This window comes from Solea senegalensis, linkage group LG15 (genome assembly GCF_019176455.1).
Source record: "Solea senegalensis isolate Sse05_10M linkage group LG15, IFAPA_SoseM_1, whole genome shotgun sequence".
In the NCBI taxonomy this organism is placed as follows: domain Eukaryota; kingdom Metazoa; phylum Chordata; class Actinopteri; order Pleuronectiformes; family Soleidae; genus Solea; species Solea senegalensis.
In genome coordinates this window covers 18,969,861-18,983,732 of record NC_058035.1, presented here as the reverse complement: position 1 = coordinate 18,983,732, position 13,872 = coordinate 18,969,861, and the positions used below count along the sequence as shown (strand labels likewise).

The 13,872-nt window shown below is 39.7% G+C and overlaps 1 protein-coding gene across 1 annotated transcript; it reads right to left on the bottom strand.

The window, feature by feature from the left end:
• Positions 1–2: 2 nt before the first annotated feature.
• Positions 3–13,389, bottom strand: mcm8 (minichromosome maintenance 8 homologous recombination repair factor). Its single transcript, XM_044046322.1, has 23 exons — positions 12,914–13,389; positions 12,433–12,487; positions 9,015–9,097; positions 8,791–8,860; positions 8,593–8,658; positions 8,409–8,491; positions 8,153–8,302; positions 7,521–7,618; positions 7,234–7,429; positions 7,017–7,102; positions 6,692–6,837; positions 5,670–5,744; positions 5,439–5,574; positions 4,731–4,761; positions 4,486–4,623; positions 4,294–4,354; positions 4,132–4,212; positions 3,734–3,929; positions 3,073–3,286; positions 2,361–2,570; positions 2,120–2,196; positions 1,505–1,694; positions 3–1,146 (listed from the first exon to the last, which is right to left on the bottom strand). Exons 1-23 carry the CDS (start codon positions 12,935–12,937, stop codon positions 1,054–1,056), a joined length of 2,559 nt encoding a protein of 852 aa, XP_043902257.1. The 5' UTR covers positions 12,938–13,389; the 3' UTR covers positions 3–1,053.
• Between the last annotated feature and the right edge of the window lie 483 nt (positions 13,390–13,872).

Sequence of the window (13,872 nt, the reverse complement as noted above, 5' to 3'; positions counted from 1 at the left end):
CGTAAAATCGCCAACGAGGCTTTGCTTCACCAGGCTTTTATTTTGAAAATACAACTCCATTTCATCAAAGGAAACGAAAGACAGAGGAAGGTTTTATATCTTTGATATGAAGGATGTAGTAACAAAACCGGTATTTATTAGGTTGTACAGAAAACAACAATCTATTAATATGTTCTCTAACAGCAACTCACTCAAGTAAAATGTTAAAGTTATTTTACCTGAGGTTAAAACCATTAACTCAGTTTTTCAGTTTTCAGTAATATAGATATACATACACATATACAATGTATGAACAATAAAGTGCATAACATACAGAAAAAATTTGAGATAGGAAAATGAACAGTGTGCAGACTCGGAGATCACCAAACTACAACTTGAGCAATTCAAAACGACTCAAAAGTCAGTAACTAAAAACTCCATATGGACCTAAAAACAGGTCGACATCACAGGTAGCCTAGTTTAGGTTACTGTTGATCAGAAATCTTAACACCCAATACAATTCTATAGCACTGTGTGGAAAACATATGTCTCTCAACATGACAAAGTATAATAATCACACATCGCCTAAGGTGTTCAAGGCATCATCAGTTTGAAAATATAAGAAGAATTAATTCAGGTCCAGCTTTTGTTTGAAACGGTGAGCTATGTACTGATAAAATAACAGTGCAAGTAATGATATGAGATGTTTTCACATGTATCTTTTAATGTAATAATAATACTAATATATACTTTTATATTAAAAGTAGTGTCTTGAGTATTGCCATTAATGTCTAATGTCATCAGACCTGAATCAAAAGTATGATCAATCATACATGTGTTTATTCTGAAGTTTTTTTTGTTTGTGTTAGTCACTTCAAGGGTTTGCTGCCAGGTCCTGCAAAGACAAAATGTGTCTCCTCAAAAGGTGGACTAATAGACTATACTTTTTTAACTGAAGTGATCTAGATAATGGATTCTTCATCATCTACACAGAGATTTTAATAATCCCAAATACCGACCTTGTAATGAGGTCTGAAGTTAGGAGCCGATGCGATCTGTTCTGATTGTAGGGGATCAAACTGTCTGCAGCTGGTACAGCTTGGCTCCTTTCTTCAGTAGAAAACCCTGTTCATTCAGAGAACTCACCAGAGCTTCAAAATCCATCACCTAAATAGGCAGAGGTGATTCAGGACTGTGTTTATAGTAATTTCAGGATAGGTGGAGTAACCTACACTCATACTTAAAGCACAAATGTAGATTATTTATCCTTACAATATTCCATTCATTCCAAATGACTATTTTCAAGAGAAACAAAAAAATCAGCAGACATATCATTGAATTTATGCAAGTGAAAACTCAGTCAACCATATTCCACACACTATGATGAGCTGATATTCCTCAAATCAACATAAAACCTATAATATTGCATGAAGCAGATTTATTTTAATTTATCAAGAAAATGACATCTTGATATTTAAACTTTGTGTCATGTGTATTTCAGTGCATCTGTATACTTTTCTCTCACCTTGATGTTCAGTCTGTTGGCCATAGATCGAAGCGTCTGCAGGTCAAACTGCTTCTGACCGGTCCTCTGTGCTTGTGCGTGCAGTGCGTTGATCAGTCGTTTTGCTGCGCCGCGCTGACTCATGCCCGAGCCAAGCTGAGAACGTTCAAAGTCCAGATTGCCCAGACCATCTGAATATGTATCAGCCAGACTGACAAAAAATAAAATAATCCCAGAGAGAGACAGTTCACATCTGTCAGTTCGTACAAAGCCAGAGCTGCACAAGTAACACAAAAGTCTTACTAGATGGAAAACAAGGACTACAAAACAACACTGGAAGCTACATAAAAAAGTTGCAGTGTGTAACTTCAACATAAGAATAATTTGAAATCAACAATTGGAGATTATCCAAGCCATTTCATCAAGTAAACATGCCAAGTAGCCTCCTCATTCCTGCTTATTAGATGAAAGAATTTACTGCTTTTTATCATATTATGTGATGAAAAACAAGAATGTCTTCATATTTTGGAGGGTTTATCTTACAAATCAAGTTGTTTGAGGAAATCATCTTGAGCTTAATGGAACTGTGGTGGGTATTTCATGGACACAGTAGCAAGGATGTTGGCATTATCACACCTGTGTTTCATGATCTCCACCACATCCTCAGCATCACTCTTGGTAGCTGTTTCTCTGAGGTCCAATCTGGCTCTCGCCTACACAAAAACAATCAACCAAATAGAGTAAGTGCTGGGACACCAGTTAGAAAAATAAGATTTGTTTGCCTTGAAGTACAAGACAGAAGTACAGAAAGAGCAGACTGCGATTCAGTCTTAACTAAGTGCCTATTACACAGTGTGATGGATGATAGACATCTTACCTCAGTTAATCTAATTAAGGACTCCAGTTGCCGTGTGGTGATGGGCGTGGCATCAGCAGAGTGAGCCTGAGCTCTGAGTGACAGGTAGAAGTCCTGAAGTATTTGTGCTGCTTCAGGAGAGAGCACAGGACGGACGTACTGACGAGCGTAGCTGATGTACTTCCTTAACAAGCAGGCCGGAATGGCATCTACAGTTTCACCTGCAGGAACCTGGAAAATCACATTTAACTCTTAGAGCATTAATGCCGCTTTTTTGTTAAAATGTATACAGAGGCTATAAGAATGTGCAACAAAAAGTGCATTTTATCTTTTTTTCACAAATGTGCAAACTATATATTCACAACTATATAAACACACCTGAGCAAAAAGTACTCAAAACATTTTAAAATCAGATTTGGAAACACGACACAGTTCAAAGTTGGCTTGGCTTGTTTTTATGTTGTTTTTTAATAAAAATCTATTTTGTGACTTCTGCCCAATCATAACTTTGACTCAAGAAGACTGAAAAACACATTTTTTAAAGTCTAAAGATGTGACGTATAAACAAACACCCACAGGATGTCCATATAAGGAGTTGTGTATTATTCCCACGGCAATTTACCAAGGGTGCGTCTTTGTCACAGATCTTTACTGCATGAGCACTAATTGTTAAAGCATAAAAACAAAGGATTTTTGGACTGAAACAACTTCTCCTCATATGATCTTTTCTCACCTGCAAACGCTCAGACAGCGGCAAGTCCGAGTGTTCCAGCAGGATGGAGGTGTCCAGCTGATTGTCAGTCCTGGCGACTACGGCACTGCTGGTTCGGCCTTTTCCTACCCTATTTGCCATGACGTGCTCTGACAGGCGTCGGTCATGTGACTCATCCGGGATGTCCAGGAGAAGGAAGACGACGTCAAAGCGAGAGAGGAGAGCTGAGCCCATTCTAAAGAGAAGGTTAACCAACTGTAAGTTGAATTTATACAGATGTATGGGAAAAGAACGCATCAGTGACTACCAAAAACTAAGCTGACCTGCTGAAGAATCACAACATTACATTTAGAACAAAAACTACCTTGGCTTAAGTGTGTAATTATTCAAAAAGCAATCCCATAAACCACATGTTATACTGTGTTGAAATATATTGTAGGTTATGTTGTGTATGTATATAGGGTTTAAAGCATGTTATACAGGGAAATCATGGCAGCTCTTTGGTAACCGAGAATTGTAGTTAATGTAGAAATTATTGATTTTTGGCTTCTACAGGAGCTTATAAAATTAATTTAAAGTCTTGCTAGGTTGTAGTAAGTCTACATTGTATAGTTAGAATAATATAGCTGACATTCAGACTGCAGAAAATTTAATTTACCAAGCAACTGCTGAACTAACTTACTTCAGATTTTCACACACAGTCTTGCATCTGTTGTAATGTCCTCCTACAGGATTCGCCGCAGCTACAACTGACGTTCTGGCAGGTAGCGAGGAAACTATTCCAGCCTTTGCCAGACTCACTGACTGCTGCTCCATGGCTTCCAAAAGAGCCTGTTGCTGGTTGCCCAACTTATCAAACTCATCAATGCAGCACAAGCCTAAAGAGAACAAACAGAAGAATGAGAATAAATGACAATGAGGCCCACAGAAGAAAACAACAAGGCAGGAAAAGATTTACAGTATTAGATGATGCATATTTTTCAAGTAGTTTTGCACCTACTGGAGTAGAGAGTAAAGTATCAACACAGACGGGAACAATACACTTTCAAACCAATGTTTGCACTCTTTGACATACAGTACCTTGGTCAGCCAGCACCAAAGCTCCAGCCTCCAGAGCATAATCCCCTGTTCCTGCATCTCGGGATAAAGTCACTGTTAAACCTAAAAGAAGAAAGTAAAATACTGACATTTCTCGTAAGCAAAAAAATATATAAAATGCAATGCTGAGAGTAGTGCAGTTACCTGAGGTGCTGGTACTGTTGCCACATACGTAAATTCCTCTGGGAGCCACATTACAGACTGCCTACACAGAGGAAAACACAAACACAAAGTGCATATATCAATTTTAAGTGTTTATTTTATCACACGGAAACAGTTTCTAAGAGGCTATTAAAATTGTTCTGTTCAAAGTGCTTTGTGTCCACCTTGTGTTACCTGTAACATCTGACTCTTTCCCAGTCCAGGGTCTCCCACCATCAAGATGTGTGGGTCTCCTCTGACTGGAACGCTGTTCTTATCTGTGTGTTTCTGTCGGCCTCCAAACAAAGTCAATGCAAGCGCAGCTTTAACCAGCTACAAACACACAACACAGGACATATATTCATGTAATTGGAGAGAAATTTCCTGTTGATAAGGTGTTTTTCATTTTGTCTAAGGTGCTTTGAAGTGAAACAACTCACCAGATGACCATAGATGACAGGACACAAAGAGCTGAAAGAGGAACATCAGAGTGTTTGATGATGATTTCTTATTATGGCCCTGACTATGGTTTTGGTGAGTAAATTGTCCCTCAGTATTGATGACCACTGAACGCTCCTTAACACTGTAGTTTTTGCAGTTCACCCATTTACAACCATTCACTCATTCAGACAGTGCAGCTATATGTAGCACTTTTTCTATCACACGTCTTTCGGGTCTTATCATCTTTCATCTCTCAGGATGTAACATGACTGTAAACAAAGAACACTGTAAACAAAAACAACAGCCACAAAAAGTTTCAGGAGAAAAGTCGACTTTTAAAAAAACATGGCTTTTCAGACACTTCTAACCCCCGCCCGCTCCTGCTCTGCTGCTGTATGCACACAAATGCTCCCTTTGCCAGGTCTGACAGTATTCCTTGACTGAGCCTGTTTGGAGAGGAAGGACACACCATGCTGTACAAACATTACATCAAAAAACTAACAAATATTAGTCATTACAGAAACGGCAGTAAAAATATTCAGATCACAATTTATATTCAGAATTGTGCTTTGTTTTCATCCTCAAATAGTGGGTCTTACATAAAAAGTTTGTGTAACACTGGTTTAGGTCAAATCTACATGTTGACATGAGGCAAAATGTATTAACTCTTTATCAGTTAGTAAGGCTGTATGTAATAAATATCTTACTGCACTATGAGCCTCAACAAGTGAGGTTGTGACTGAATCTCCTGGATGGCATACAGCTCCTTCAGGGTGAACTCCTCCCCCGCAGCATGAACTTCATCGGACCCTCTCGATCCCTGGCTTGACTTGGACTGCTGACCTACGCAGAATGAAGAAAGAACACCTTGTTGCTCTTCATGCTGTATCAGGATTAGCTGCTCTGCATAAATGAAGCCCAAAACAAGAATACAGTACCTTTAGAATTACTGACTGAAGTTGCTTCAAGGTAGAGTAGGAACATGCACTGATCCTTATTCCTGCGGGAACTACCTGCATTCAAAAAGTATGATTTTTATGTACATGCCTTGTAGTATGTGTACTTTAAAGCTACAGTGTATAACCTGTGGATATTTTGTAGTAGTTGATATCATTATTCTGCTTTTTTGGTCTTCGTGAAGAGAAATGATGTAACATTATTTGTATGCTCTGCCCTTTGTTTTTGTGAATACAGCCACAGCGCACGGGCGAGTAGGATGAAGGTCTGGATCATGCTTTCTGCATGTGTGTGTCCACATGACACAAATTCCGTCATCTGCCCATTTTTACGTTGATCTGTGTGGGTGCGGATAAACCTTTAGTTTGATTGCAAAATACACCACAAAGCAGATGGTAACCATTGAAACTTGTACAAGTCACATATACAAGTCAGCACTCAAATAACACAACAATCGCCACAGTTGGAATGGAATATGAAATCGAGTATGCATGCGTGGAACACCAGACTAATGCTGACGCTCATTTAAGTCTGAACAGAACTGTGGTCTTGTACGCACTAAAGATTTGTTTGTTTACCATAATTGGTGACTCTGACTATTCCTGTCAGAGTGTCTGTGACAGGAATACTGTGAAGACTATGTGAGACAGCTGTCACAGAGGTCTGAGGTCAGGTGACACACATGAAGCAGCTCTCAACAGATATGCAACATGGTAAGTATGATCAGTGCTTATCTGTGTTTTCACTCAAATGAAAACCCGTTTGTAGCTGTCTCATGACAATAGCGCAATGTTGCTGTCGCCTTCCTGTGTGCGACACGGGAATGTTGCCAGATGACATGAGATCTAACCACCTGATTATTGATAAACACACAGAGAGTTACTGTATGTGGAGCTAATAGACTCGGTCAGCAATGTGTGAATTCCTTTAACAATAGTTTAAATGTAATAGAATGTAATCTGTTTTTATTCAAAAAGTAATGCACTAAAGTTTGTTTGCTTACCATCATTGGTGACTCTGACTATTCCTGTTACAGTAACTGTGTCTCCAGGGACGCAGCTGTCACAGAGGTCGGAGGTCAGTTGACACTCGACGGTGCGTGGGATTCGTCCAGTCTCTCTTTGCTCTCCGCCCATCAACTCCTGAACCCTGTAGGAAGAAAAAACAAACACCATATGGTGACTGGGGATGGGAAATGTGCTTTTGCATATCAGAACATATCCTGAGAAAAGACAAACACACAATGTACCTTTGTGCCACACCATACACACCATAGTTTTTCCACGGCTATTTGTTCACTTACAAAAATGTGGACATGATGTACTTACTTGATGATCTGCCAATCGACTGTGTGTGTAAGAGGAGAACTGCGGCAGGGGATGAAGGAATGACTGCGACAGTCCGGCTGGATACACTACACAATAAAAAATATTATAAATAATGAAATGCTATAAAATTATAATCATATACATAGTAGTCTGAGAGGAGACTGTATGGCTACAAAATGAATTGTATTGTACCATAATAATAGAAACAAGTGCATACTTTAGTAGGTGTAGCGTATTTCCCATGCTGCAGTGGCAGAGACATTGTGTGCGAGCTCTGGCATCTGAAAGCCATCCTGGTACAAAGAGGTCTGATATTGCTCACTCTGACCACCGTTCCCTTCACACACACCAGTCGTCCAAACACACTGGCACGCAATGTCCGCAATGGAGTCAGCGGTTCATAGTTGTACAGCCTGTGGATAATAAACACAAACAATAATCATCACACACTCAAAGTCTACAGAGGTGTCACACAATGCATTTTTGCATCACTGTGTGCATTACCTTGCACTAATATGAGGGATGTTGATGATTGGTGAAGCAACAGGAAGCTCTTCCCCTTGCAACTCAGCAGCCTGTTTCTCCAAATCTACAGTCAACACCTGACACACACAGACGCAGACACACACACACACACACTTTAAGTATCATTATCAAGTTGATAATTTTGTTCAGAATGTTTTTCATTTTCAAAGCACAGAATGTGAATACACTGACTATTAATCAATTTCAAATGATATTATTTTAATTATTTACTTAAAATATATTGATACATGGTTAAAGTTCGCTGAGGCCTTGGGAACAAAACCTTAATTGAACTAAATGTAATTTGCTTTTATTTGTTTTACGTTGTTACCTGATTGGGTTTTTGGGCCTGTATTGAAACCAAGGTGTTTGCAGCATATTCCTCTGATTTTGTACTGTTTTGCTGTGCTTTTACGTTGTGTGGCTGTGTGTGTATTGATTAATTTTTTGTCTGTTGTTTATTACATATATGTGCTTTTCTTTTTAACAATTAATTATATTTTAGCAAATGCCTGCTGAGTGTGAAACAACCAATAAACAGTATGTATATGATCTGAATTGCACAAAATAATATGAAAAACATTTCAGCAATTCTGTGTGCGTGTGTTTACCTGGTGAATAGCCAATCCCAAACAGTTCAGTATCAACTCTGGCTGTTCCTTCAGCTCTGTCATTAGGTCAGGAAGGGCTTTATGCACGATCTTGTCTCTGATCAAGTCTGCATAATCCACCAAAACACTCCCGTGACGCTCAATCTCATCCTGTACACAAATAAATTTAGCAAATTTAGCAAATATGAAAAATAATAAAAAGTTGACTTATTAAACTGAAAGTTAGAGAAACTGAGAAACAGACAGACCAACTGACCTTGTCATACAGGTGAATCTTGGAAGTGAAATATTTCGCAAAGACTTTTATCTTCTCCACACTAGGTGAGCTCTCTATGAATCCTGTGCATAAAAACAGAAACATTAGGACACAACAGCAGCTAAATCATCACAGCCATTACAAACAACCTGTATCATCATGTTAAACAGAGCAACACGTGCACCTTCAGTGAAGTACAGTGTCCATCCTTTGTATGGACACAATGCATCGAGAGTAGTTTGACACAGAGCTGAAAGAGAGTGAGAGAGAGAAAAAGACATTTTTATCATTTTATTTGATCATTTTAATACTTTCCCCCCTTTACACTTTTCTTTTCTGTCCCAACAATAGCAAATGTATATAATAGATAAATTGAACATACCTCTTTGAGTGCAAAAGGTATTGTTCAATCCTCCTCCTCCTACTGAACCTTTTCCTCCTCTCCAACCACTACCCCCTCCTCCTCCTCTCCATCCTCCATTACCTCCTCCTCTCCATCCTCCATTACCTCCTCCTCTCCATCCTCCTCTACCTCCTCCTCTCATCCTCCACTTCCTCCTCTCTCCATCCTCCACTACCGCCTCCTCCTCTCCATCCACCACTGCCACTTCCTCCTCCTCTGCCTCTCCATCCTCCACTTCCACCCCTCCATGAGCCTCTCCTGGATTCCTCTCCACTCATAGTTTCCCCTAGACAAAGCAAGAAAGATCATAAAGGTAAGAAGAAGTGAAAGTGACCAGCAACAGCAAAGTAACCTTTATCTTAGTTTTTCACTAGTTGCAGTTATTCTATCATTCACCTCGAAGAGCTACCTGCTACCCACTGTATTAGGTGTCGGACAGTCATTCCTCTCATCAGGAACAGGCTCAAGCATACATAAACAGTCAGTCAACATGTTTCATTCATTCAGTTCATGTACATGTTTTCATTCGCTCAGTTTCATTAGTGTAACTGCTCATACAGATGTACTTCCTGCCAAAGTAAAATGCACAGCTTCACTCATTTTCCACAATTGTTGAAACAGGAAGTAAATGTTACCATATTTATTAGAAAACACGGCCTGACTAAACTAAATTCCGCAATGCATTGACTCAGTGTATTATTTCGGTATGAAAGTAATTACATAAGAAGAGGTTTATTTCGGTAAAATATTAACATACTATGTAAACTGAATAAGTTAAGCTAACGTGATACCAGCTATCGAAGCGATATCACGACACTGTTCAAGTTGGAGCTTACAAGACTAATGGCGGCGTACAAACCTGCGTCGTCCGAGGTTTAATAGTCCGTCAATTTACGACAAACAAACGTTTGATAAGTTAAAAAGCTGTCGCACAAACTGAAGGCACAGATGTTTACATCAGCCACACTGTCAAAAGTTCCCTCCACTGGCGACGAAGCTTCTTCTTCTGCTTTTAGTTGCAGCACATTGTACTGTTAGGCAATTTACTGCCACCCAGTGGTCACTATCGCTACTACACATGCAATGATGGGAGCAAGTTAGCCTCGGAGCAAATACATAAATGAATAAATAAAAGTTACGATAAAAGTCACATTAGTTCATATTATCCTACACACTATTACATACTGAAATTATGAGAGTATGTGGCAAATACATTTTTGACACGTGAAGACTGATTTCAGTCATTATAGACAGTCGTCTGCTGCCACCTTGTGGACATTTGATGTACTGGCACAATAGAGAATGAAGAAGTACAGATAAGAGCTCTGATGCTCAGACAGGCCGGGAGTTTAGGGACACTGTATTCTTACACACATGAATGAATGAATGAATGAATGAATGAAATAAAACACAAAGAGACAAAAAAGGGACAACAGAGTCATGCAAAACAGCTCGAAAGACACACAAAAGAGCCAGGATATAGAAAGACAGATGGATGGATAGATAGATAGATAAATAGATAGATAGATAGAATATCAATGCTATGGTGATCCTGTTATAATTTATGGGTTATTCAAGGTCCAGGAGGAACCATTCGGAAGGTTTTATTGGCAGAAATTGAATATACTACGAATATTTTACTGCCCACTATAAGCATTTCCAAGGGATGCCATCTTGCACTGCTGTGTTTCTACAACAGCCCAAAAAAGGGCAAACCACTCAGAGCATGCATTTTGCATTTCGAAGCACAGGTTTGTTATGCAAATGAAGAAAAATGGCTCTGACTTCTTAACCCCAATGCATCACACACACACACGGACAGACACACACGCCCCCACACACAAAGGAAGATAGATAGTGGAGCAGGATGTTGGTAAGGTCAACAGTTCTCAGCAGACTAAGATATAAAGATAGAGTGAGAAATAAAGAAATATGACTGCCATTCTGCCCAATCATTATCGTCATAACACTGAGAAATGAAAAGTGTGTTCTGAGTCATTTCTTCACACTCTCACTGATTCCATCTTTGTGATGATAACTGGAGCAGCAGTGTGGAGAGAGCTGTAGGAACTCAAGTGCGAGAAGCCGCCTTAATCACCGCACAGAGAGATGGATGTACAGGCCGCGCGATGAGAGGAGACGCAGCGAGGCGTTCAGCTCCACTTGATCATTCGACAGCAAGTATCTCACCGACGCTGTGTCAACTCAAGGTGGGTTAGCAAACAAGAGGAGATTAATATATGCCCAAAGTTAAGTAGAGGATGAATCATTGCTGCTGGGTTTTGACAGGACGAGCATGTCAAAGATTTGTTTGTGAGTGTGTGTGTGTGTGTGTGTGTGTGTGTCAGGGAGTGTACAGAGTTATTTTCCCAGCAGTCCTCCTCTGTTACAACCGCTCTGCTTCTCTTCCTGAGCTGTTTTTACAGACACCTCCTCTCAATGATTCAATCAGTTTCTCCTCTGGAGTTCCACTGTGCCACAGCACTGATCCACAAAGTGACCATGAATGTGTTTGTTTCTTTTTTTTGCCTCCGTATAAAACCCCCCACTGACTGAGAGGAGGGTAATGATTTACACCAGATATTCAGTTTTGTTGTGTTCCAGATGTCCCGCTGGTTCTGTTTGCAGGCACCAGCAGTACATCAGTGCCGAAGTGTCAGTCACAGCTGGGTGCAACATAAGCAAAGCTTTATTTTGTACTTGTTTTTTTGTGTAATAAAAAAAGTTATAGCAACAGGTGTGGAAAATAACAGCCATACAAAGGAAATTCTTAAATAATTTGGTATAAGCTATACATCACTGCCATACCATTATTCAATTTCATGCTGGAGTGGATTCATGTGTGTTCCCCTGGTCATGTCCTGCGTCTGTTCCTGCGATGGCCATAACTCAACTTAACACCTACATGCAGATTGGCCTGTGTATCCTCACTTGTTTATAAAGTGCTCAGACGCCTAAAGAGACACTCTGAGTTTGACCTCATCATCAGATTCTGACAGGAGCTATAAGTATTCAATATGAAAATGACATATACGTGTGGGAGAAGGTCAAACTTAAACACGGAGCACTGGAACCTCTGATGTCATACAGCCTTGGGGATTTGAACACTGAGAACTAAATTACATCAATTTAATAAACTTTAGGGGCCCTCGCAACTGCCACCCTGCTATGCCCTTGACTTAGTTTGCACGTGCTGATGTTTTCTGACCGAGTGTTCTATCTTACGTATCTTTTGTGCAGATTGGTCAAAGTACGGCAACGTTATAGAGGCCACTTCCTGCTTTGTGGCAAAATGGCGGCTAAATTCAAATTGGCTGACTTCCTGTTGGGTCAAGTTTGGTGCTATGCCCTTGACTTAGTTTTCAGTCACTTTCGAGCAGGTCGGTCAATGTATGGCAAAATTACAGTTGTGTTTGTGATGGTGGGCTATATAATACATAACATACATTATCTCAAGGCACTGTACATAGACAACAAGAGCAGAGAAACCCAACAATTCACAATGAGCATCAGTAGAAGAACTCTCAGACAGAACCAGACTCAAAGATATGCAGCCATCTGCGTCAACCAGTTGGGGTAAAGTTAAAAATGGGGGACAGAAAGTGTATGATTTCTCCTCACCCAGTTGGCCAACACAGTAGCTGTGGTACCATCGTTGACAGTGGTCACACTGGATCTGAAACCAGGGGTGAAAGTAACAAATTACAAATACTATATTAAGTTATTATATTATCTATTATAAGTTACTGGAATTAAGGAGTTTATTTGTATTTTCTTGTATTTTTACTTTGTGGATTTCTTTAAAGTCAGCTCAGTGTATGGTGAGCTTTTGACTCAAATAGCCCCTAAAATAGTCCCAACATTGCTGAAAGGCTTCGCCCTAAAATTTGCCCCCAAAACACTTTCAATATCATAATTGTTCATAGTTCAACACATAATACATCTATAAACCACAAAGCATGACAAATATTTTCTTACTCATTTCGACCTGCCTACTTTATACCGACCAGGGTTAGAATTTTATTAATGTCGCTCACTGCTATTCCAGTGCGTACCATCCAGAGAGTCTGGGAGCTTTTTTCAGACTCTGTTTTGTGTTCACCTTCTTTTTGCAACTCGTGAACATCCAACAGTCCTGCAGAGTAGGTGTTTGTGCTCACCGTGCATGGACCTCTTAAACTCCTTGAAGAAAAATGGCTGCAACAGAATCAACAAAAGAAAAAGAAAACAACAATATCTGTTTGATTACACAACTTCCATTTTATAGTACATTGTGCTTGTGAACTGGCCAAGAAAAATGAAGCGTTGGTTTGATAAAAAATGATGATGCTCCTGATGAGGTGGCTGTGATGGCGCTGTCCAGTGCTGAAATGAATGACACTCAGGTTGATGGCGCTGTCCAGTGCTGAACACTCTGGGGTAACTGCCGTTTCAACCATGCATGATGAGGATGTCTCTATTTTTTCTACTGCGGTTGTTCAGGGGCAAGTTAAAAATTCTGATTTCTTGTCCACAGGACAAGAAATTGTTTTTTACATTTGTCTACATTGTATGTCACTAAACCTGAACGTTACTTGTTACTTGTTGCCTCGAGTTGGGGATTGTGTAGACAGTCGGCAATGCTAATTATTATATTATTATATATTATACTAAATTAATCTACATCTATTTTGATAATCAATTAATCAGTTTGAAGCTTTTTTCATGATTAAAACAAGATTTCCGATTGTTTAGGCTTCTTAAATGTGAATATTTGGCATTGACAAAGAAATCATTAAACGTTGTTTGGTTTTTGGTTTGTGGACAAAACAAAAGACATTTGAGAACTTCATCATTTCCAGGTTTGACGAACACTGATCAGCATTTTCTGCCTTTGTGCCATTTGGCACGTGTAGTGCTCCTGCTACATTTCAATGCACAACTGGGATGACCACATCCAGCAACTGTGGGTGGTTTTTGTAAACTGCGTGATGCCAATCTCACACTAAAATTTGGCAAGTGTGATTTTGGCCAGGCAACGGTGACCTATTGGGGGAAAATAGTGGGTTGATAACAAGTTAA

What these genes read in the sequence shown, in the direction of transcription:
- mcm8 (XM_044046322.1), bottom strand. Translation starts at nt 12,937, where the DNA reads ATGTTCACGAGTTGCAAAAAGAAG. An exon ending in TTCAGTCAGTAATTCTAAAG is followed by an intron (nt 5,575 to 5,669) that starts GTACTGTATTCT and finishes CATTCTGCGTAG; the next exon opens with GTCAGCAGTCCAAGTCAAGC. An exon ending in TTGTTGAGGCTCATAGTGCA is followed by an intron (nt 4,762 to 5,438) that starts GTAAGATATTTA and finishes TTCCTCTTTCAG; the next exon opens with CTCTTTGTGTCCTGTCATCT.